The sequence below is a fragment of the Teleopsis dalmanni genome, chromosome 2 (assembly GCF_002237135.1).
Source record: "Teleopsis dalmanni isolate 2A chromosome 2, ASM223713v2, whole genome shotgun sequence".
Taxonomy (NCBI): domain Eukaryota; kingdom Metazoa; phylum Arthropoda; class Insecta; order Diptera; family Diopsidae; genus Teleopsis; species Teleopsis dalmanni.
The window spans coordinates 43,519,842-43,544,685 of record NC_051847.1 but is presented as its reverse complement, the minus strand read 5'-3'; the positions used below and the strand labels follow the sequence as shown (position 1 = coordinate 43,544,685).

The 24,844-nt window shown below is 29.1% G+C and overlaps 1 protein-coding gene across 1 annotated transcript in view; it reads left to right on the top strand.

The window, feature by feature from the left end:
- LOC119674410 overlaps positions 1 to 24,844 on the top strand; it is a 26,349-nt gene continuing 1,505 nt past the window's right edge. Inside the window, exons 1-8 of the mRNA XM_038085548.1 lie at positions 1 to 593; positions 16,647 to 16,844; positions 18,447 to 18,731; positions 18,936 to 19,172; positions 19,249 to 19,403; positions 20,464 to 20,529; positions 20,619 to 20,710; positions 24,741 to 24,839. Of these exons, the coding sequence (XP_037941476.1) occupies positions 1 to 593; positions 16,647 to 16,844; positions 18,447 to 18,731; positions 18,936 to 19,172; positions 19,249 to 19,403; positions 20,464 to 20,529; positions 20,619 to 20,710; positions 24,741 to 24,839 (1,725 nt within the window). The remainder of the gene's footprint in view (positions 594 to 16,646; positions 16,845 to 18,446; positions 18,732 to 18,935; positions 19,173 to 19,248; positions 19,404 to 20,463; positions 20,530 to 20,618; positions 20,711 to 24,740; positions 24,840 to 24,844) is intronic.

The window sequence follows — 24,844 nt, the reverse complement described above, 5'->3', positions numbered from 1 at the left end:
ATGGTACGTGCACGTCGAAGCATCTGGGACAACAATGACTACAATGAATATAAGCTTCAAAACAGCTACATTCAATCAAGCGATGAATCCGTTACATCTGGATCACTGACAGCTTCCACTGCATCCTTGTTAGGTCCACAACAATACAATTCATTATCACTAGCGAACAGCAACAAGCCCAGTACTTTAACGGAACCACCGCCACCGCAATACTCATACGCACTGCAAAAGCAAAATTACAAAAAAATATTACTACCCGGTGCAGCGAAACGGCTTAATCATGCAACTGCAGCTGTGATACAAGTGACACCATACGAGAAAACATCTGATGATAGGAACAGTGGCGGCATCAATGATGGTATGCTAAAGACAATCGGCTCACGCATACAGCACAGCATACGACGCATACGTCGACCACGTCAATGGCAGCAACCGACAAAATCAACGGAATCACATGATGAAAACGCTTTAACCGCTGTTTCCACAACAAGCTTCTATGAAAAAGGCAAAGCGTTCATTATTGAATTTTTGCATGATTCATCCATACATGGCTTCATTTATTTGGCAAAAATTGGATTAAATTTCATTGAAAGGTTAGTACGTATAAACTTCATACCGTAAGCCAATGTACTTGCACTTTTATGCCACATTTTCAATAATTAAACATTTCCATTTCACTTGGCGGTGCTTATTTTTTGCTTTATTGTTGAAGTTGTACATATAGACCTCGTTCTAGATAAACAATATATTTAGATTTGAAATATTTTAAAACCAGTAAAACTAAAACGCGAACATGTATTATGTTACGAGTATATTCAATTCAATTCGAATTCTTCATATAGTTTACCCATTTCGGGTCAACTGATATACCTTCTGCTCAAAAACTACCCAGATTTTGTAAATTAAATACACAAATTTAAATTTTATTCCAAATTTATTTTATCTTCTTCAAAATACGACATGCTCCTTCTGAAGCGATACACATATGCCAACGCTTAACCCAATCTTTCATACGCTTACCACGAAGGGGCAATTTGAGTTTCGGGAACAGGAAAAAGTCGCACGGCGCCAGTTCTGGCGAATATGGTGCCTGAGCGATGACAGTGGTGCCGTGTTTGGTCAAAAAAATTGCGTACAACAAGAATTTTCCATAGTAAAAATCGATAAATGCACTTGAGGTAGTCTCACATTAACAGCTGCTGTAAACAAACTAATTGACAGATAGCAAATTTGTACCATTTTTGAAAAAGGTCTAATCCGGATACTTTTCAAAATCCAGATACTTTTTGAGCAGAAGGTATATGCAAATTGACAACATTTGATACCAATTAAATATTTACTTTAGGAATACTTGGACTGCCTTTTAAGTCTAACGCCTATCAATGAAAGCACAGTGCTTAATCAGTAAAAATAGTTTTGTTTTACCACTCTGATCTCCAAAAAAGTATCTCCAAAAAGTAGCATTTCAAATGTCTCAACGGCCTTTTCGACGTAGAAAAACGCTCTTATTTGGGAACAAGAAGAAGTCATTCAGTGCCAAGTCGCGACTATAAGGTGGGTTACCCATCTATTTTGAGTGCTCATAAACTCTTTTCTCTTTTTCTTTGATGCTGATGTCTGTGAGTACATTAGTACTCAGATGGAGGATGATTTTTCTTCGACGATTAGGTTTTCTCAATTTTCTGAAAACATCCAGATTTAAACAAATGGTTTGAGTGATACACAAAATTGATCATTCTATATCATTCTGATATTCATTCTGGTACAGCTGCGACATGACTGATTTTTCTGAAAAAAAAATATGCGATCATTTGCTTGGATTTGTTCAATCCGCGTTGAACTTTTGTCAGATTCTTCTTAATCCAAACAGTGGATTTCTGTTTTGTTTTGAGATCATAAATGCAGATTAATGATTTGTCACCTGTCACGATGTAGTAGACGTGTTTTAAACCACTTCAGCATTCCTTGCACCAATTAACACATGCCTTCTTTTGAGTGATTATCAAATTATTAGAAATTCTTATGATTCCTATCAACAACAACCGCTTTGGGACGACCTTCACAAAATTCTTTTCAGTTGTGGAGAAAACGAAGATCACGCTTGAACTCACTGAAACTCACTGAAATTTATTGGGAAAGTACCCATACATAACATAGAGCTTTATTGGAAAAGTACCCATACATAACATAGAGCTTTATTGGAAAAGTACCCATACATAACATAGAGCTTTATTGGAAAAGCACCCATACATAACATAGACAGAGCTTCTTTATTGGAAAAGCACCCATACATAACATAGAGCTTTATTGGAAAAGTACCCATCCAAAACATAGAGCTTTATTGGAAGAGTACCCTTTTAAAAGGGTAAAAAGATTAGCTGAGGGTTTATTGCTTCTAAAGAAAATTATTTTAAAATAAACAAATTATTTACAAATATTACACCATTTGAGTTATACGAGTATATAGTTTATTCCGAGTGCTTTTAAAGCAGTGATTAAAAAATAAGCTAGAACAGTTTAAAATTTTTAAAATCTTTATTTATTCTTCCAAATCTATATTATCACCTTTAAAGTGATCCCCTATCGATATAATACTCTTACAACAAGGCTTTTACCAATTCTGGACAATAACTTTTACCAATTAGTTTACTTGATTTATGGAATGGCTTTTAAATTGCTAAGAAATTTTTGTCTCTTCAATCATATTACGAAACAGTAGCCAGGACCGCGTTCTTGAACTTAACGTAAAACCAGAAGTCATACCAGAAGTCATGGTTGTGAAATGATATAACTAGAATTTTTGAACAATTTTTATCAATCCTGCATAATAACCTTTTACCAATTAGTTAAGTCGATTTATGGAATGGCTTTTAAAGTGCGAAGGGATTACGTTTTTATTATCTCTTCAATTCCAAGAGTATCTAGGAGCGCTTTATTGAACTTAACGTATAGCCAAAAGTCATACGATCCAAAATTTGGTGCATATGATAGGTTTATAGGTACTATTGTAATACAAAGACCAAAAACTGTTTGTCCTTAATTCGGTGTCCTTTTGCGAATAGCTTTACATAAATGGTGAGTAGAACCTTGATAATATTTATTGTCAAAACTTCGGTTAGTGGAAGAAATTCATACTGAACCCAATAACATACATAAGAGATCAGAAAAGTATATATGTAATTAAAAATTTTTAATTTTTAATTATTCATAATTATTTTCATTAAAATTTATTTTTGAACTTTAATAACTTTGTTAAAAATAAAAATAATATTTATATATATAATTGCATCAACACTAAAACCCGAGGTCTTTATGGACTACTCAAAATACTCTTCTAGGAAGTAAAAAGCAGCGCAATTATTGTGCTTTCACTCTGCTTCCTTCTCCTAATTAGGAGTCTCCAATTTCACATAAAATAATTAAACTTTTAAAATATTTTTCTTTTACATTTTTATACGAAAACAAAAACTTGCTTGGAGATTATATCGTAACAACATGCACGGATGCATGGATGCAAGTGGATTCGTTGGCAGGAATGGCCGCAATAAACCTATTAACTTGAATGCAGCAAAGTACACGGTGCGTAGGTGCCGTTTCCATATCAACTACCAATTAAGTTAGGGTTATCATAAGCCACAGAGACAGATTTTCCGTACTTTTGTACACAGATTTTCTATTTTTCATTTATATTTCTTTTTTTATTTTTGTAAATTTTATCCTGATGATATTTTTGCTTTTTCGTCCTTTTTGGCAAAACTTTTAACATATTAACCCAAATCCCACTCGACTTTATGCAAATAAGTATTTTGCATAATGAAAAACAACTTTTTACATTTATGTATATTTTGCTTATATCATTTTTATTTTTTAAGTTATTTACTTTGGCGGATGTATCTGCAAAACCGAAATTAATATTAAATTTTTTGAAAATATTTTGATAAATTAAATTTGTTTTTTTTTAAATATTTTCATATTTGCAATTAACAAATTGCTTTGGCGGCAATGCATTGGGATAAATTATTTGTGTAAAAAACAATTTATATGATATATAAATATATTCAGTATATCTACTATAATGTAGTTTTACTTATAGATTTGCGCATACAAATATATCTATTAAATTTTTAATTCAAATACAACAAAAAGTCATGTATAAAATAAAATGCAATTCATTAAAGGATTGTTCGTTTCCATAACATTGATCCATTAAGATATCATTGATTCATTTAATATATTAATAAAATAATATAAAGGAAACATAAAGCGTCGAGACATGTTTTATTGATATTATGTTGACAGATTGAAAGACTGTTGACTGATTGAAAGTCAGATTTACAGATAAATGCGCTACTAATCATATCATAGCTTGAATATGAAATAAATATTATCTTTTTAGCTAAACAAAATTTAAGGAAAATAAATAATTAAGAGTAGAAAACCTATATATTTATAGAAGGAAAAGCTCCAATAATAAAGTAAATGTTTGAAAAGAAATATTATATAAAAAGTTTTAAGAGAGGTCTTAAAAAATAGTGAACTCCAACAACAAAAATTCTTTTTTTTTTTTTTTTTTGTATTATTTTATTTAATTTAATTTTTGGCTTTTTTGAATATTACCAAAAACCTATTACCAGAGGTCTTGGAATTATTTCTTATATTTAATATTGTGTCTTTTATTTGCAAATAATTTTTTGAGACTGCAAGTACCCTGCCAAATTTAAAGCTCAGAGTCAATGTTCATGAGTCAGAATTATGTTCCACTTTGAAGTTTTGTTAATTTGCTGTGAAAATTCATTAACAAATTCACTTGTTGTGTTACATTAGAATATTAAAATGAATTTATAAACCATAAAATGTTGAGGTAAGAATATAATAGTATATGCAGAACAAGACACAACTAAAAAATGTATCATTTAATATATGTAGCATATAAATATGACTAAGCAATGATTAAAATCGGCTGGTCATATTATAAGAATGCAGAATAACAAACCACAGAATAAAACTATTACCCACAAATTATCAAAGAAAAAACAAGAAGATGACGACACAGCAGATGGATTTAAGAATAGCGAATGGAGTATAGATATTTGCAACTAAACAGAAAATGCAATAAATCTGTCAGAATTGGATGCTATCATGCCACAGGCTTAGGTCTTGTAAGGTGTATTACTCCATGGGTTACAATAATTCAGTAATTCTATTCTACACATGTACTTCTTTCAATTAGTTATTCAGTACTAAATACAATTAGGTAGTAATTTTTTGTCAGAGAGTGATAATTATATTTCATGGAATAAATTAATCAAAGTTGGTAGTTATCGTCTCACAGGCTTAGGTCTTTTCATGAGTTTTACTCCATACCTGGCAATATTGTAGTAATTATACTCTAGCAATTTCTTTTAGCTAGTAAAAGAGTACTATATACTATTCAGAAGTAATTTCTATTACCAAAAATTTACCAACAAATATTCAAGAAGTTGTATTAATAAATGTTGACACTACTAGTAAACATTTTTAATAGTCGAACACTACCTTTGATTTTATTGGTTTCTTTTATAAAGCCAGAAATTAATAAAATCTAGTTTCACCTGTTATGTAAATATTGATTCAAAACCTTGGTTTGTGAAAAATTTTTTAGCTGTGATCAATATTTTGGTAAAACTTTGAAGACTCTATAGTGCTTTTCCATCCATTTTGTGTGTCATATGTATTATATAGTCACCCGAAGTCTTAGAAAGTATATTATAGCATAAGTATATAGCATTTGTAGCGAGGCAAGTCTAGTTGCTATGAAATTTTCGGGTGATGTCTGAAAATTACTGCTCCCAACAGATTTAGATTCTGCTTATATGATGAATTAAAGCAAATGATAATGAAATAATAGTATTTAAAGAACTGAGAAAACTTTTTAGATAACTATTTCTGACTAGTCTAAAAGTTCTAAAGTTCTGTACTGTTAGCTACAGCAGAGCTAGTTATAACAAATTGTACGCCAGAATTTATGGAAATTGTAATTAAATATTTTTTTTTAATTATTTAACTTTGATTAAATAATTATAATTTATTAAATTAATTACTACTTGTTAAATTAATTTTTAATTATTAAATTAATTAAATAATTTTTTATTATAATATTTTTTTAAAATATTTTAGCTTCAGTACTCTACTCTAAGTTGTTGCCATGATCGAATATTCATTAATTAATAAATTAACTATTAATTATTAAATTTATTATTAATTATTAAATTAATTAAATAATTTCTTATTATGATTTTTTGTAAATATTTAAATTTATTAAATTAATTATTAATTTATTTATTAATTATTAAATTAATTATTAATTATTGAATTAATTATTAATAATTAAATTAATTAAATAATTTATTTATAATTAATTTTTTTAGTACTGTAGTCTATGATGTTACCATGATTAAAAACTTATTAATTATCAAATTAATTATTGATTATTAAATTAATTATTAATAATTAAATTGATTAAAAAAATTTTTATTATAACTTTTTTTTTAATATTTAAGCTTCTATAATGTACTCTATGTTGTTACCATAATTAATTTCTATTTAAAAAATAACAATTCAATAAATATTTCTCTTAAAATAATATGAAAAACATTTTAACTAATATCTATGAGATATTCAAAGTATAACAATACTAAGTCCACTGCCATTTACCACTAGTAGTGGTCCACTACACATGTGTTCAATAAAATATTTGGTAAAAGCTAATAAGGATATGAACATAATCACATAAAATAAAGGACAATTGGACAAAGAAAATATACATACATGGTGTTCTAAATAAACCTTAAGTAAAGCAAGGTGTTATAAATATACTTCCCGAAAATATTTGAAAGCTTATAGAGCGTGCATAATTCATTTGGCAATATTTACGAAATGTCATATCTTGAAAACAAATAAAGATAAAAAAATATGTGCATTTTTGTGGAATCTCACAGTGTAAATAACGTAACCTATATACGCTTTGTTGTAGATACAAACGTTACGTACAATTCCACAGAAATATAAAGAATTTATGTGTGCGTTCAGAGAGTAAAAATATTTGTACTTACCACACCAATTTCATAAATTGGACCTGCCAGATGACCACAGTTTATTTGGCATATATGTTTCCTTCTTTATTTTTGGTTATTTATTTGGTTTGCATGTTTGCTGTCATGATTTCTTTGTTCCCCAATTTTGTATTAAAAGGACACAATTTATTCCGCTTCTAAGCTTATTTATTTTGCTCAAAATAAATCGCCTTTGAAGAAACAAACTTAATCAAAGGTATTGCTTCATGTTTAATTAAACCTGAAACTATTTGTCATAATTTACTTAGACAAAGTTTTTAATAATTAAGTATTTTCACGCACAAAGGCTTTTGAAGAAATTAAAACAAACATTTATTTAACATAATTAGTTGACAACGAAATATTTTGCAATAAATTTATTACTTATAGTGGAAAACAATAAAATAATTGAAAATATCGGATTAACCATATTTTATTTCAAAATGTTGTGTATATAATACTGTAAGATATTATATACAATCTTTTCCATGGGGCATCTTAGACTACTTCTAATGCTTCTAATAGCATTTTCTATATGGATTCAATCTATAGTTAACTACCCTCAATCTGTCAAACTTTGTTGCCCAATTGAACGTTTTTAGAGTAATTTAACATTTTTATATTAATGATGGTAGGCATTTATATTATACCGAAATACATATCATATCGTATCAAAAAAATCATACTCTATATAATATGTAAAATCATATAAAACAGCTATTAATTTCAAAGTGATCTTGCTACTCTGGCGAAACATCTGAAGTGCTATAAATTAATCTATACATTTCGCTCGAGATTTATCAAGCGAAAATGAAAAATGAACTTAAAGTAAATTTCGATTGAAAAAGTCACATCAGATTTATTAATTGATAACAGCATAAGTTAATTTATGATAATTAGATACTGGCTATGACTAGTTATATCAGTATATAGCTGGCTATAGTTTTACCATTGCTGAAGAGTATTCATTTGCAAATATTTTAAATATTCCATTGCAAAAACTCACAAAAAAGTCTAGTGGCAACAAATCGTATGATATTGTTGACCAGTTCACATCACCAAAGTGAGATAATTAGATAAGTTGGTTTACTTGAAACATTCCGATAACTACGTTTATATTTATGAAGAAACCATTGAGTTCGCATTATGATAATACTCAGAAATCACTGATTTTGTGTGTTTTTTGATTAAATATTAAACTATTATTTTATCCCAACCATTGAATACAGGCTACTGTGATTGTATACCACAATATGGAATGTTACACCACCGGGAAATAGCTCGTTTAATAAAGCTCAAAACAGAAGGTGTTGTGGTCTTATGGCACCATAACATACTATTACTGTTGCAAGTGCATTTCTTCAACATTTAAATCTTAAAAAAATTGACTAAAAAATTAAATACTACCAAAGCGGATGATTTATGTCACATATCTAAACAATCACCACCACAAGTGACTAACTTGAAGCAAGCACATTATAGCCAAAATACAACAACTGAAGCTTGAAACCTCTATGTTACACTAGGTATAACAACATTATGAATATAACATGGAAATTTCTTCAAGAAACTCAACCAAAAAAATACTGAGTGGAAACAATTATTTGCGCCCCATGATTCATTAGAAAGTATCCACCGCAGTATACAAATCCTGCTAGTTAAATCTAACTTCAATAATTTAATAATATCATGAAAATAAACAATAAAAAATTGACAGAGCAATTTAACGCCTAACCCAGAATGATTTTAATGAAATAAGGTTTTTAATACGATATAATGCATAAAGTTAGGTTCTTAAGTTTCTTAATATTAGCTTAACTCATTTTATTTATATAGATAAAATGAAAATTATACTAATACTACTTCAAAATTATGCAATACTTAAACAAATAAACTAATTGATTAGTTCCAGAATTTAAGAACCTTGATTATACACCTTAATCCCTTTCAATATATTCGGTGTATAAGTTATAGTATTCTAAATAACATCGAAATTGTAATATTATTGTATTATTATGAGATGAAAAATACTTTAAAACCATTAATAATATTAAAAACAATTTTGTATATGTGCACTATTAAGACAATGAGACAATAAAATGCTTTATTCAAGCAGTAAAATATTTATAAATATTCTTATTTTCCTAATAATTCTTATATAGTTTAGAATATTGATTCTATCTATAGCTTCAAATTTAGTTTGAAATAGATGTATTTTGCGATTAATACCGGTTATATTAATATATATTTACGATGAAACTGAATTTTCTCTGTTCTTCTACTTCGTCATTTATGATTAGTTGTAAAAAAGAAATAAATCTGAATCCCACGTTGTATAAGTCTGATTAATATACGCCAGATGTCATTAGAAAGATGAGATTTCGTTTCATTGCTCCCTCGTTCAGTGTCTTCGATTTTCTATGAGCTTAAATCTGCACAAGAAACCATTACACTTTTACAACGATTTAAATAAAGCTGGACAGATAAGGAAGCTCGATGTATAGATGCCACACGACTTAACCCAAAAAACCTTATAGACAGAATTTTCATATGTGAATTGCTGCTGAAACGCAACAAAATTAACCCAGGGCTCCCACCGAAGTGCTTGGTGACTGATGATGAAAAGTGACTGGTGCCACACGACTTAACGCAAAAAACCTTATGGACAGAATTTTCATATGTGAATTTAGTGTTTTTTGTTGCAAAAACAAAACTATTACTCCATCTTAATCACCGGATCTTAATCGCTTGTTTCTATTTCGGAAACTAAAAAACCGGTTAAAATAATATACCATTGATAAATTACAAACAAGACTGTTATAATAGAACTCCTAGAACTTGTTACATGTATTAGTAATCATATTTGATCATTTAGTTTTATGCACCTTTATCTCTTCGTAAAAATACATTTTTCGATGAAAGTAAGCCAATGAAAAAGTTTGCACTGATATCCTGAAGGATCTTCAACAGACGCACAGTAAGGTAGAATTAAAATTAGGTAATCAAAATTTAGTATCTTCTGAAACAGTAGACCTATTAAAATTCAATATTTGAAAGGATTACCAAGACTATCACAATATTAAGTGTTTTTAGACACTAAAACCCTAAAACGTTTCAAGGATTGCATAAAACTAACAAAGAATAACTTAAGACCTATTACGGCAATAGTAACCGGACACTGTACATCCACTCAACTCAGACTGCAGAAACTGTAGAGAAGAGAAAGAAATCGCATACTGTGTGCTAGTAGAATGCCCGGCACTGACGCATAGCGAAAGAAATACCTAGGAGGGTGTTTCTGGAAGCACAGGGATTTAGGGCTAGAAAAGGTTGGCTTTAAATTAGACTTGGAGAAACAATCCAATCCGACTAAGTGGCATAATAAATATCTTAGGTAGCAGTGTAATATTCCTTATCCAAATTGAATAGGAATATTTGTTAAAAATAATGTATCCCTTTAAATGTTTAGTAATAAAATTTCATCCATAAAACTCCACAATACATAAAAAAATATCTTCAATCATTGAATCAATTTTAGAAATATCGCTGTTGTATCTTTTATACTGATCATAGCAAACCTAGAAAGATTATAAGCTTACCGACCAATTCACATTTAAAATGAATAGTTTTTATTGTTGTTAATATTAAATTAGCTACAAAAATAATCAGCAAATTATTTTTAATTTTATTTATATTTTTTATTATATTTTTAATTATTTATAATTTTTTAAAAATAGCCACTATGTTTTCTTTATTATATCGAAAACTGATTAAATCCCTTTGGTTTCAAAATTTAACATTTCAAAATAAATAAACCAAACCCTATTGTTCTCATAAAGCCAACACAAAAAATATATACAAAAATGTTTGAAATATAATAAAAAAAAAACTGCAACTAAAACGTGCAACCATTTCAAATGCCAGATAAAATCCTAGCATAAATCCCCCGAAATATTGTAGTTTAACTGCTTACAACCGGACAACAAACCCAGCAATCATTGAACGACCACTCCACAGTCCGTGTGCCTTGCACCCACTTTCAGCACTTTGTACTGAAATGTTATCCACTAATTATCCCGTACGCTAAACAATTTCATGCTGGTCCATTTTTATTTACTGAACTCGTACTTTTCCGAGTATTCCAACCGAAGCGTTGGCATTTAATCCTTGCGCATGTAATCCTGTTTGTCATGTCATGTCAGTTTTAAGGATTTATTACCGACAAATAAAAATGCTTTCAGATATTTCGTGTGTAATTTTATGCATGAAACATACGGGAAAAAAACGAGTGCTCCAAATGCGTACGTTACCATTGCCAACCTTAACAACTGGCTCAGCCGCATATTCTGCCCTGCCATCTTCCACAAGTCCCCATAATACCTTCACATATGCTTCAAAGGAAAGTCGTTGTTTAGTTTTAGATTTTGTTTACTAATTTAAGTTGTACAAAACTTTTATTAAATGCTCTTGCTTTATTCAAGTATGGAATTTGTTTGGCTTAACATTACAAGAAGCTTTTGGATTTACTGATTTTATGTAAATGAAAAGGGACTGAGATACTAAGTATCACTGAAGAATTCATTATACGAATGTGCATGAGTAAAGTGATTGGTTAAAGGGTTACTTTTTATATGTGGCTTAATCTGTAACAGGGATTATATGTAATTTGAATTTAACTATTATATGTAAACATAAATCATTTTGAAACTATTTGGTAATTCCATAATTAAGAAAATTAGTAAAAATAATCTGAGCATAAAACCTTTATTCAACACATTCAATTTAGACTTACTTCTTCATTACATGAGAGTAGAGTGAACATAACTGCAAATAATTGAAGCATAAATACAAAAGGTAATTAAATATTGTTTAAACGAATACATCAAATAAGAGCAATTCTACACCGATTATAAAAAATCTCGGACCTATAGATTAGTTTGTCAACCTGAAGAGAGAAGTCACAGCAAAGAAGAAAGCAAGAAAAACTTCAATTTTCGGTACCAGTATTTAGTATCGGTATAGTATACAGTATAAGTTTATAGTAGTATAGTACCAACAAATATGGTATATACCAGTACAACGCATTTATGATATGAATTCTCATAGCTGCCTAAAGATTACAATACGTCATACATAGTCCTTTTAAAACATATAAATGGGTAACAGAAGGTTGTCATGAAAGAGTTCTGAGAAGATTTACATTTTCTGTAATGAATTTATGTTATATTCGATGTTTATTCTAAACCCTTCAAAGCACTTTCCTTTGACATTATGCGAAATATAATATTATATTGTTGCAAAACATCTGTTTATTTGAATTTACTTTTTTTTTTGTTTGAGTTTAGGAAAAAAAGACATTGAGATTTAGTCATACAACCCAAACTTTTTTAAAACTCAATTCCCATAAACTATATAACATTACTATTTTCTCAGCAACTTGGGTAATAATAAATCTTCCATGGGCAAGCTTTATCTGCCTAATTTTATAAATATCTTCGTCGCACTGTTAGAACTTCAAGCGATATACAATTTCTTCAAACTCTTTTTTGGAAGATTTTGCATTGCGTATAAACTAAGATCCAATATTTTGCTATATAAAAAAAAACACGTACACTACTATGATATGCGGTTTGTGTCTTGTCGATATTGGCGAGCTATGCTTCTTCAAAAACATCAAAACTGCAATTGTGACCGTCACTATTCATGTTGAATAACTTATTAATTGCAAAAAATGTGAATATTATATAGAAAGAATTTGATATCAACAAAATGGTTCCAAATGTAAAACTTCTAAGATAACCACTACTATAATATATTCTATTAATTAAAATATAACATAATGAATAATTAGCCTTATCAGAAACTAGGCAAAAAATTGTGCAAACACCGAGAAAATGCGGTGAAAAAGTAGAGGTCTGTACAAATCGATAATCACAAAAGCATGACTTGAAATGCCAACTTAAAAGGTACCCTTCTTGAAGTAATGCGAAATCGGATCCAAGAGGAATTAAGTCTCGCAGAAGAATGGGTGTTTTAGTCCATATACTACATATTAACGTTAAGGAGTCAAACACACCATTTCACATCCTCACCACAAAAAAAAAAAATAATAAAATCACATAATGAATTCAAAAAAGGGGTCGTCATACTATCTAGCGACAGATATTGGAGGTACTTTCTGGAGGAGTACTGGACATGGATGAGCTATGTAGACAAATCAACCATTAGAACCAGTATTTGTTAAAATCAACCTAAAATAATTGAAAAATGGTGAAAGACATATACTCTTATATAGAGTTCCTCAGAGGTTAATCGATGACATATGTAATTAAATCAACCGGGACTTGAAATTGATCATCTACATGTACAAATCAGTCATGATAATCACTATTCATAAGTATCCGTTTCAAATAATTAAAAAGTGACGATAAATTGGTACACCTGTATATAGTTTGTAAGCCGTTAATGTAGTGTCCGTTTGTCCAAAAGAATTTCTCACATATTTTTCCAAAAACTTATCACCCGTTTGAAAAGAAGAGACTTCATTTATTTTTATGTATTCTATTTTAATTCAAATGTCTACACCTTTTAAGAAAACATCAATATATACACATATAGATTTATATTACTAACACAGTTTTTGGAACCAACTCTGATTTTCGATACCATAAAGTATTGTAGATATTAGTAGTCAATAGTCCTACTTTCAAAAATAGAAGCGGCAAACAGAAAAAAGGAATCGAAATGGAATACTACTAATATGTCATCCTAGTTATTGTACAGAAAATTCAGTTTCTTTACATAATTTTTACATTTATAACTTTGACCAATCCTTTTTTCCTCTATATAAATCTATAATTATCTGATAATAAAAGTACACTGATCAAAAATGCTACGAATACTCTAGAAAACTTATATAAGTATTGCCAGCTAAAAACAAACCATTAGAAATAGTAACTTACAAATCGTTTTTTGTAGTTCAATTTAATTAAAACCGAAATAGTCCGAAATGTGATAATTCATAGAGTCTACAACTAAAGCAACTTCTTATATACATCCACGTATGACATATAATTTTAAAAAAACTTCTTAAATTTTTACTAAAAATTTTTTTTACATTTATGAATAAAAACTTTTTTGATACATTTTTTGGCTTTTCCTTTACGAGAATAAAGTTTGGAGCATTTTATCTTCATACCATCGACACCAATTGAATACTGGAATTGGTACGAAAAATCTATTTAAAAATCGTTTTGGCTTCATGGATTTCAGTTGAAACTCATATTTACATTTTTTTTTTGCGAAACAAACAGTGTTAATGTATGAAAAAAATTTAAAAATGCGGAAATGATACGAAAAGTTAGGGATTCCACATTCAGAAGGTTTATGAGGCATCGTGGCGTCAAAATGGAAATTTACTTGTCTCACACAGTCGAGGAAATTCGCTATGCATTTTTGGATATCGTAGTTTTTAAATATACAAATTTTATTTATGTCTGAAAATTTGTGGAATATATTCAACTTTTAGTACATTTTAAGTACATCGAATGTGAACCGAATACTTACAATTTGGACAAAGGAGTAATTATTACAAAGGCCTTCTTATTATTATGTTGATACTAGTTGATTCAGTGCTCTTGAGCACTTTTCTCTCTATTGACTGCGAGATTTCTTCATAACCCCTCTCTATGCCTTCAGATTAAGCAAAAATTAACCTCAGATCTGCATACCTCCCAGAGGAGCCTGCAAGCATTCTGAGAATCGATAACGCAGTGTTGGCAAGCCTATCAGTTTTTGTGAATAATTTTAGGCCTTCTTATAATGTCTTTAGTTTGAATATGTTTGCTTACATATTCACACCATATATTCAAAGGATGTGAAAACCAACTATCTGTGTTTATATAGTTTATATGTGATACAAATTCCCAGATCCACTAAAATAACCTTGAGTCTTTGACAGAATATATGAAGTTATTCTAACAAACCGACTATACATTAAGACTGAAAAGTTTTCGGAAATTCTCATTTAAAATTCGCGCGCTGTATATTTTTCGATATTTTAAGTTTATGTAGTTTGGCAGCACTGTCCTTAATTACTATGCCAAAAATGAGCGCGATCTGTCAGACAGTTCGTTTACGGCAGCTGTTGAAACCAGTTCCCCTCAGTAGTGCGTTGCGAAATGTCTTCGACGGTCGTACGACCGTCCTGAAAGGCTTTGTACCACTCATAAACTTGAGTTTTCGATAAAACTGATTCCCCATAAGCCTTTTGTAGCATTCGCAACGATTCTGCACACGAAATTTCGTTCGAAACACAAAATTTGATGCAAACTCTTTGTCCAATATTTTTTTCCATTGTTTTTTTCGCAACGCCCTACTGAGGTGAACTGGTTTCAACAGCTGCCGTAAACGAACTGTCTGACAGATCGCGCTCATTTTTGGCATAGTAATTAAGGACAGTGCTGCCAAACTACATAAACTTAAAATATCGGAAAATATACAGCGCGCGAATTTTAAATGAGAATTTCCGAAAGCTTTTCGGTCACAATGTAACAAAGAGTTTGAATTAAGTTCCAGACTTGTAAGCTACTACCTATAACTTAATAAAATCAAATAAGTTGAAAGTAAATTTAAAAAAGCATTTATTTAAAAAAGTGCTACAGCTCAAGACGTCCTTTATAGTGCAATGAAATCTATGCGTGAAATCACAACTGAGCAGTAGCAACATCTATAAAAGGCTAAAGATCAAATATGATAGTAATTTGAACCACTTCCATAAAGTTGATAACAAATGGATGTTTGGGTTCAGCGGATCGAATTTCTAACTGAGAACTCCGAACGATACAAATCTTCACTGAACCATTTGAGGTTTAAGCTTCTTATTTGGAACTGAAAATTAGATCACAATTAATTTTATCACAAATTGCAGATGAAAAAAAGGCAGATGAGGCAGATGAGGCAGATGAGGCAGATGAGGCAGATGAGATTTTACATATAGTGGAATAGTCGAGATTGATGACGAAGAAAATGAGATGAATGAAGGGATATAGAAATATTTTAAATATCAAATTCTAAATTCTACATCACTAGCAGATATTTTTGTAACAGTATTTTTAAATTTGAACAAATTTACTTAAAAAATGTTGTAAGTTGTATTTTGTCGCATTCTCCCTTGAATATCGAAGCTAAGCTTTTGGCTCATCCTTTCGTGCGTATTTATGAGTGTTGGTAACACTGAAATAAAAATAATGGATTACTCGTAAAGGATTCACACATTTTTTGTTCAGTGACTTCTTTATTTCTCTTGTAATAATTTTTTCTTTTATAAGTGCATAAAAAATGTATAACTTGGATTTTTATTTTTTCCATTCCATATCCTCTTAATATTTTTATTATTATGTGGAAGAAAAAATTTCCAAGCAATAAATTTTTATGTGCAAATTAGCGTATATCAAAAAATTACATATTTTTGGAGCATTTTATCGCGATGAAAGTTTTTTTTAATACGAATTATTCAAATTTTTTTTTTTTTTTTAATTTTTAATTTTATTTTAGGATGCTGTGGTTTGCCTTTATATGTGTTGCACTATTCAGTATCATGTCACTGAGCAAACGTACTTGGGAGCGCTTTCAAACCTCCCCAATGGTCATATCAATGGATCGGAATAAATTGGTTTGGAATACCAGTTTTCCATCGCTTACAGTTTGTCCACATAAGCGTATCGATGAACTTAAAGTGGAAGAATATATAGAGTAAGTACAAATATTGGAATATAATTCTGAAGTAAAAAATCAGTAGTGCATTTATAACAATCATATTATAAGAAACATATTACATATTCACAGTAATATCTTTAAACCGTATATGTAAAGAGATATATCTATTTTAGTGTTAATAACAAATAATAGGATCTTAACAGGACCCTGGGTCAGGAACGGGATCAGCATAGTAAGCACATATAGTGGATAGTAGATTAGCACAATCTCAAGGAGTAGAAAATTACCAGCAAAGTGCTACATCTTCCTCATTAACAAAATGCTATCAAGCAGCTGTTTGTAAATTGAATTCAATCAGTAATTTTTAGGAAACTTTTAGGAAATGGCATTAATTATTAGCATTAATAGACAGTATTTGATATTTTCCAATAACAAATCATAAATAAAAAATTATTTAAATCCAATACTCAAATACTGTGAGCGAACATATCTATTGGATTAACGATTTTTCTAAAACGACCATTTTTCTATCGTTATATAAAACAATTTAAATCCTTTAAACTAGAAACGTACCAGTCAATTACTTCAACTAAAGCATAACATACTCAACGGATCGGTATCGGTACTGATTTGTAGTGGCTGTAAGGTGCAAACTATATTTCATTTTATGTGCCGGAACCCAAGTTTGACTAGAAGAAAATTTAGTATCTTTAGGGCCCCTTTTTCACTAACTTTACAAAGATGTTATCCTCGAAATAAAGGTCATAGCAAAGATTATAGATCGATAGGTTGGATCTCTTTTATTTAAGAGGTGAGACGAATCTGTTCTACTCCTCGGACAAGCAAAGTCCACATTCTTATCTGTGATACCACAACAGGTCATTATTTTTACTTAAATAATATTAACAAATTAATATAAAACTTTTGACCGAACAAGCCCTTGTTGAGAGTATTATAGTTGACTGATAATAATTCTCCGCCTAAGGGTGTTTTATGTACTATACTTCCAAGAAGGCAAGTAAACAAGAAAAGATCAATCTTATCGTTAAAAATAACAGAAATAAAACTTTCGGGATAGGTACAAAATTCATCGTATTCGGGAAACTCAGACTTCTCGAGTACGACGATTCAACAATGTGTTCTAATGTACCGACATGGCTTACTTATTGAAATACTGAGGTCTAATTTTGTAATCTTTTTATATTAATTATACTAAAAAAATATTATATAAACCAAAGGACGAAAGACTTAGTAGTTTCAGTGTTAATTCACAAATAAATAAATATAAACAAATATTGATTTATAACAAGTAAATGTACCAAATGGTAAGTCTAATAATTCTCGGTATTTTTAATATAAAAATATTTTACTTCGAGTCTTGTGATGAAGTTTGATCAAAATGGGCATTCCCGGAAAGTCAAAATCGTACCAACACTGTTTGTGATTTGTCTTATTTAATTAAACATTTAAAATTTATAGTTTTAGTTATAAAAACTTAGTTTCTTAGTTATTAAGAAACATTTTTAAATAATTCCCATTCAATTTCAACTTGCACTTATTCACAAGTACATCTTTACATACATACTGTTGAACTAAAATATTTTTATGTACTTATGATATGTAATATTTTTGTCTTAGATTGCATCCTGAAAGTTTTGAAACCGAGGAGGACAAGGACGATTTCCGCATTTTTATTGAAAAACTTGCAAGTCTCTCTTATGATAATATTGAAACTTTACCATTAAACAAGACATTCGGTATTGCTAGTGAAAAATATTTGGAGTTATTGTACGAACTTAAATGGAGTTTTGAACCGGAATTGAGTAGCGGCGCCGCAGTTAAAATGTTTATCTACGAAACATTAACGGAGTTTGGTATATGTCATTCAGTTAATTCTCTAGTAGCGCGTTACAATTCATTTGAGTAAGTTGAATAGCTTATCTATATAATATGCATATATATTTATATATATATATATATATCATGGACGTGTATAGAGACTTATATAAACCAGGGATTTACTTTGAAAACTAATTCAAAGGTTAAAGAATATCCCAAATCCTCAAGAATATATATTTACAGCCCCAGTAAAATATATTCATTTTGCATGATTTTTCTTTTTAACAGATATTGGAAAAAAAATATGTGGAATTTACTTGAACACGGTGATCGCGTTACAGTACATCCTTTAGATGGCGAAATCTATGCACAAATCATAAATCTCTCAACAGCATATGATGTTTACTTTCATTCGGCAGGTGATATACCAAATATATCTAAGCAACGCTACACATTTCCAGAAAGTGATTATACCACAGTTGAGTTAATAGCTTTAGAAATTTACACTGCAGAAGAGGCTCGTGCGTAAGTCATTAAGATATATATCGATAACATTTAGTAGCTTAGAAATATTTAAACTATAATCCATATAATTATGTAGATTTACAACAAAACAACGTAAATGTCGTTATCAATACGAAGCTGAAGACATGTTATCGGCCCCCATCTATAGTTTTGGACTCTGTTTAGCTGAATGCCGAATGTTTTTTTCAATGAAAATTTGTGGTTGTGTACCACATTTTTACCGCAATCGGTGTAAGTGTAATTGCGCAATATATATGTAAAAAATTTTATTGGATTTCTTTAATTGGTTTCTTGATTAAACAGCATTAGAATATATATTTTTTAAAAGCATTTGTAATAATATCATTTAGTTGAGAAATCAGAGATTGAAAGTGGCTTTGGAAAAATAAACAATCATGTAATAGAGGGACTATATGTTTATGGATACTTTTGGAAATATCTATACAGTGTGAGATAAACAATAATACCCAGTTCTATATATTGCAGAACCAACGAGAACGATGCTGAGCAGACTTTCTTTAAATGCGAAAAATGAAAAGATGTAAAACAAAATAAGAAGAAATATGACTCATCACTCTCGAAAACGTCATTGGAAAAATATAGACACAAGCAGAAAACTGAGAAAAATGAGAAAAATAGTCGAAAATGTGCTCCAAAGTTGAAATAAAAATGAAAAAAAGTTCTGGAGATCCTGTCTAAAAATTTTATTTTGATAATTCTAATATAAAATAGGTCCGACTATCGGGATGATTCTTTTCAGTTCTCCAAGTCGATTACTGTTCACTACTGCAACGACACATGACTATACGTTAAGTATTTGTCAATCTCCTCTCCACAACACAAAATTAATTATATTCAATTATTTGTTTCAAAGTTGATCCATATAAAACATTGTTTTAACATATCATAATATATCAGCATATCTATTTCGTCATATGTAATAAATATCAGAAATATCCTCAAATAGTTACCAAGATGTTTTAAAAATCTACAAATTAAAGTGTTTCTGGTTTTTTATCTGATGTATATGTATAGAAAATATTCAATGTTAATTGATAAGTGCAACCGTTCTCTCCGTTACCCCCCATTATAATTGCAGTTTTTAACGAAGTATTCGAATAGTACTTCTTTCTGAGGCCTAATTGTTTATTTTTTAATATTAAAATCTACTGTATTGACACTATTTAAAATTAATTATAATAATTATAAGAAGTGAAGATATCGTCAAAATCATCATATTTTTTTCATTTTATAGATATTAAATTACAAAAAAAAATTTTTTTTTATTCAGTAAGAAACGGACGAATATTGCCAGTATGCGGTCTGAAAGGTATAGCGTGCTTGTCTGACATTAAAAGTAAGTTAAATAAGTAATACTCTTACAATATATACATCATACAAAGGAATCAAGAAACCGGCTAATGAATAGAATATATTAATTTTTAGGTGATATAATTTCACTTAAATCGGAAAAATATAAAATCGATTGTAGATGCCTTTCGAATTGCGATGATTCCAATTTTTTCGTACAGTCGTATGTAAGTAAAAAAGTTTTTTAAAATTATTTCCAAAAATTTAACATAAATATATACATAGTTTCTATTAAATATTTACTATAATATTGATATATTCACTAGATATTGTACATAAGACTGAATATACTCATAAGAACTAATCTACTTAAAATCGCAATCAAGCAATCGTGAATCGCAACGATTGACGATATTGTTGTCTATTATGAACCATTTTAAAAGCTAGTATTACAGATGAAAAATCCCAGAAAAACATGCCTAAAGTCACATATAACACTAAAAAACACATAAAGCGTGCGTTGAAAGCGTGACTAGTGTGAACAGGCTTTAAAGATTGTTCTGTCTTATTTGATACTTAGAATAAATTTGATGTTTGCAATATTTGTGTTTAATAATAAAAAATAAATCTTTGGTTATTTAGCATCATCATGGACTCTAAAAATATGTGTTTATTTCTACACATAATTTTGCATCCACATTGGCTTGTTTTTTTAGCAAAATTTTTGCATAAAACCTTACTTTTTAATTATACATTAGAAATTTTTGCTGACAAAATTTGAAAGTAATATATGGTATACTTGCACTCAAACATAAAAATGTTGCCAAAGTCAGTTGTGTAGATGACCAATTATAAATATCAATATTTTTTTCTGTATCATGGATACACTGAAACAAAAAGTGATCTATAGAGCAAATGTAGATCTCTCAATCGAAAATGTCATAAGAGAGATCGCAGCACATTTAAGCCTCAAATGAACTTGATTAAGATAATCGAGTGTCAGTTTCTGTATCATGGATAAACTGAAACAAAAAGTGATATATAGAACAAATGTAGATCTCTCAATCGAAAATGTCATAAGAGAGCTCGCAGCACTTTTAAACCACAAATGAAATTGATCAAGATAATCGAGTGCCAACTTTTGTAACATGTAAAATTGAAACAAAAATTGATCTATAGAGCAAATGTAGATCTCTCAATCGAAAATGTCATAAGAGAGCTCGCAGCACTTTTAAGCCATAAATGAACTTGATTAAGATAATCGAGTGCCTTCTGTATCATGGATAAACTTACGGAAGTGAAATTTATCTGTTTAAACGATTTATTTTCGTATAATGTTTAGAAAAGATATTAAAACATAGATTATGGATTATGAACTTTGGTGAAACATATAATTAATGAAGATTTTAGCCTTTATTTTTTATTGTGACTAACATCAAGTCTAGATCTTGAATATAAAAATTATATAGTATATTTTTGGACAGCATTTAAAAGAATTATGTATGGCTATGTGGTATAAAAGAATGTTTTGTATTGTTTCATATTTACACAAACATATATATTTATTTAAAGAAATTTATAAATTGAAATAATTTTTTTATTTTAATTTAATTAATAAACAATATAAAGAAGTTTATAAAATAAATAATGACTTACCGTTTATATTAATGCCCGACAAATAACACCTCATTAAACGTTGAATAAAATGCATAACTGTTGTTGTTGTATTTCTATATATAAGTCTGTCGACTATATAGAAAGTAGGGAGAAATAAGAAATAAAAAAAAAATAATTTTTCAATTTATTCACAATTTAATACTTTCATCAAAACACTAACAAATTTATAAACACCACATCCATTTCACATATATTTTCTTTATTTTTTTTTGTGTATAAAATAATATTTCTATTAGTATACAATGTTGTTGTTGTAAGAATAATTCAATGCTTTTACCACAGCAACAACAATTTACCTTATATTTTTTTTTTTCAAATCAAAGTTACTAAATCACACATATTCCTCTATTACTTTTTCCCCACATTTTATCATTTTAACGGCAAAATTTTCAACACGCCTATGTTGTGTACTTGTAAGTTGACAACATTAGACAAAAACAATGCATTTATTTTGATATTCTTTGTTGCTAGAAGACATTACAATTGCGTTTATGTGACGTCATTACAGCATCATTCATTCATTTTTTTATGTTATTACCGTTTTTATTCAAATCATAGAATGTGTATTTATGTATTAATTTACTATTTGAATATTAATATAATAAAATTTCTTTATTCGTATTTTTAACACAATTTTATTCATTTTTATTAACATATTCACATATTTATTTAAATAAAAATATAACACCACAATTTTTTCCTTTTAATTAGTTCATTAAATTCTTAGAAAACAATATACTTAAATGACTTCAATATACATATACATTCAATATACATTTTAAAAATAAGCATTTAAATATTATTTTAAGTCCATTATTATTAAAACACGCAATGACTATTTTATTTTATAAATAACGAGTCAATCTTTTAAATTAATTATTCAATAATTATCAACTCTCATTAGCGCAATTACTCCGTACCGACCATCGAATGCGACTAACTTAGCTTTCGTGCTTAAAGTCCAGTGCAGATGTTTGTTATTCCTTCTTTACACAAGCTTCAATTATATGCGTGAAATGATCACTCTTCACTCAAAAATAATACATTCTACATATATGTATATAGAATATATTATTTTTGCTTCAGATTATACCGTTTCGTAGTTTTATATTACTACTTATAAAAACAGAAAATAGTACTATTGAATATTAACCCTTTTTTTAAACTATAACAAATTTATATTACCTACTATTACCTGAAATATATGATAGTCTACGTAGTCTATGTAAATTATAGTCTATGATAATTATTCCACTTGAGTCCCAACATATGGAAGGCAAAATTTTTCCAGCCGATTGTTGAGTTCGTGGTCGTTTGGGGCACTACCTCCGGGCTCTACCCATTCTCTGGCTTATTGTTTTCCCTCAGCTGTGAAGTAATGGATCTATGTTTCAGTAATTGTCATTACTCGAAACTCACAGTCAGCTAGATTGTGTATAAACATTTTTAAATAATGTTTTGAATGACGAAATCATTCTCGTTTGAGATCAAATGCTGCACCCATCTTGCCGAAAGCTTAATACCCAAATATTCATATAAAATATTCGATACACGCTCATATGATATGTTTGTCATCTTTGCTATCTCACGCAATTTAATTTTTGGATTATCCAACACAATTTTCAATCTTTTTTTCAGTTGTGTCCACTTTTGAATGACCCGTACGCTCTTCATCAATAACACTCGTACGATCACATTTAAATTCAGTTTTCCAATAATTTATTGTTGTTAGAGATGGGGCAAGATTGCCATAAACTAAATCCATTTCCAATTTGATTGCATCGTTGTTCATTCCCTTCAAATGGAAGAATTTTATTATTAAACGATTTTCAATTTTTTTCATTTTATAAAAAATCACCAAGGTGCAGTATTTCATTATTGGCAAAAAGCTAACCAAACATCTGATAAGATCAAAACTTTTACAACTGTCGTTTAAAACTTGTCAGATGTACAATATATAATTGATTTTGTTCTGACGTTGCCACCTGTTGTGAAGTCTGGTAATTATCAAAACACCTAGTATTACTTATATCGTTTCCGATTGACATATCTAGATTTGCACTCGATCTATTATTTTTTGCTTTAATTTTGTGGCTCAATCGAACATGTTTAAGGTAATCTCAACAATCAGAGATTAACAATCTCAATTGTGAAATAACATAAAACAGCTGTTAATTTCAGAATAATTTTATTCTTCTGGCAAAATATCTAGAGTGTTATAAACTAATCTCAAGTGTTATACATTTTGCCTGAGGTTAAACAATCGACAATAAAAACTGTACTAAAAGTAAATCTCGTGTGAAAAATTTACTTTAGATTTACCAAAATGGAAAACGAGATAAGATAATAGTGACTCAAAATATATTTGAATTAATTATAACAGAATTTTAATTGTTCTATATAATATATTTTTTAAATTATTTCTCTAAATATATTTTTTAATTAATTATAAATTTACTATACAATATATTTAATTATTATATGTAATAAAATCTTTTTGTTTGAATTATTTATTTAATATTTAATAATTAATTATACATAACAGTATATTTTATATTTATTTGTTATTAATAATTGCAGCGATCTAGAGTTTGGTTTCTAGGCGCTAACCTCCAATGGGGCATTATAGATTATCCTAAAATGCAGCTGCGCCGCGATGTACTCTTCTCATTTGCAGATGTACT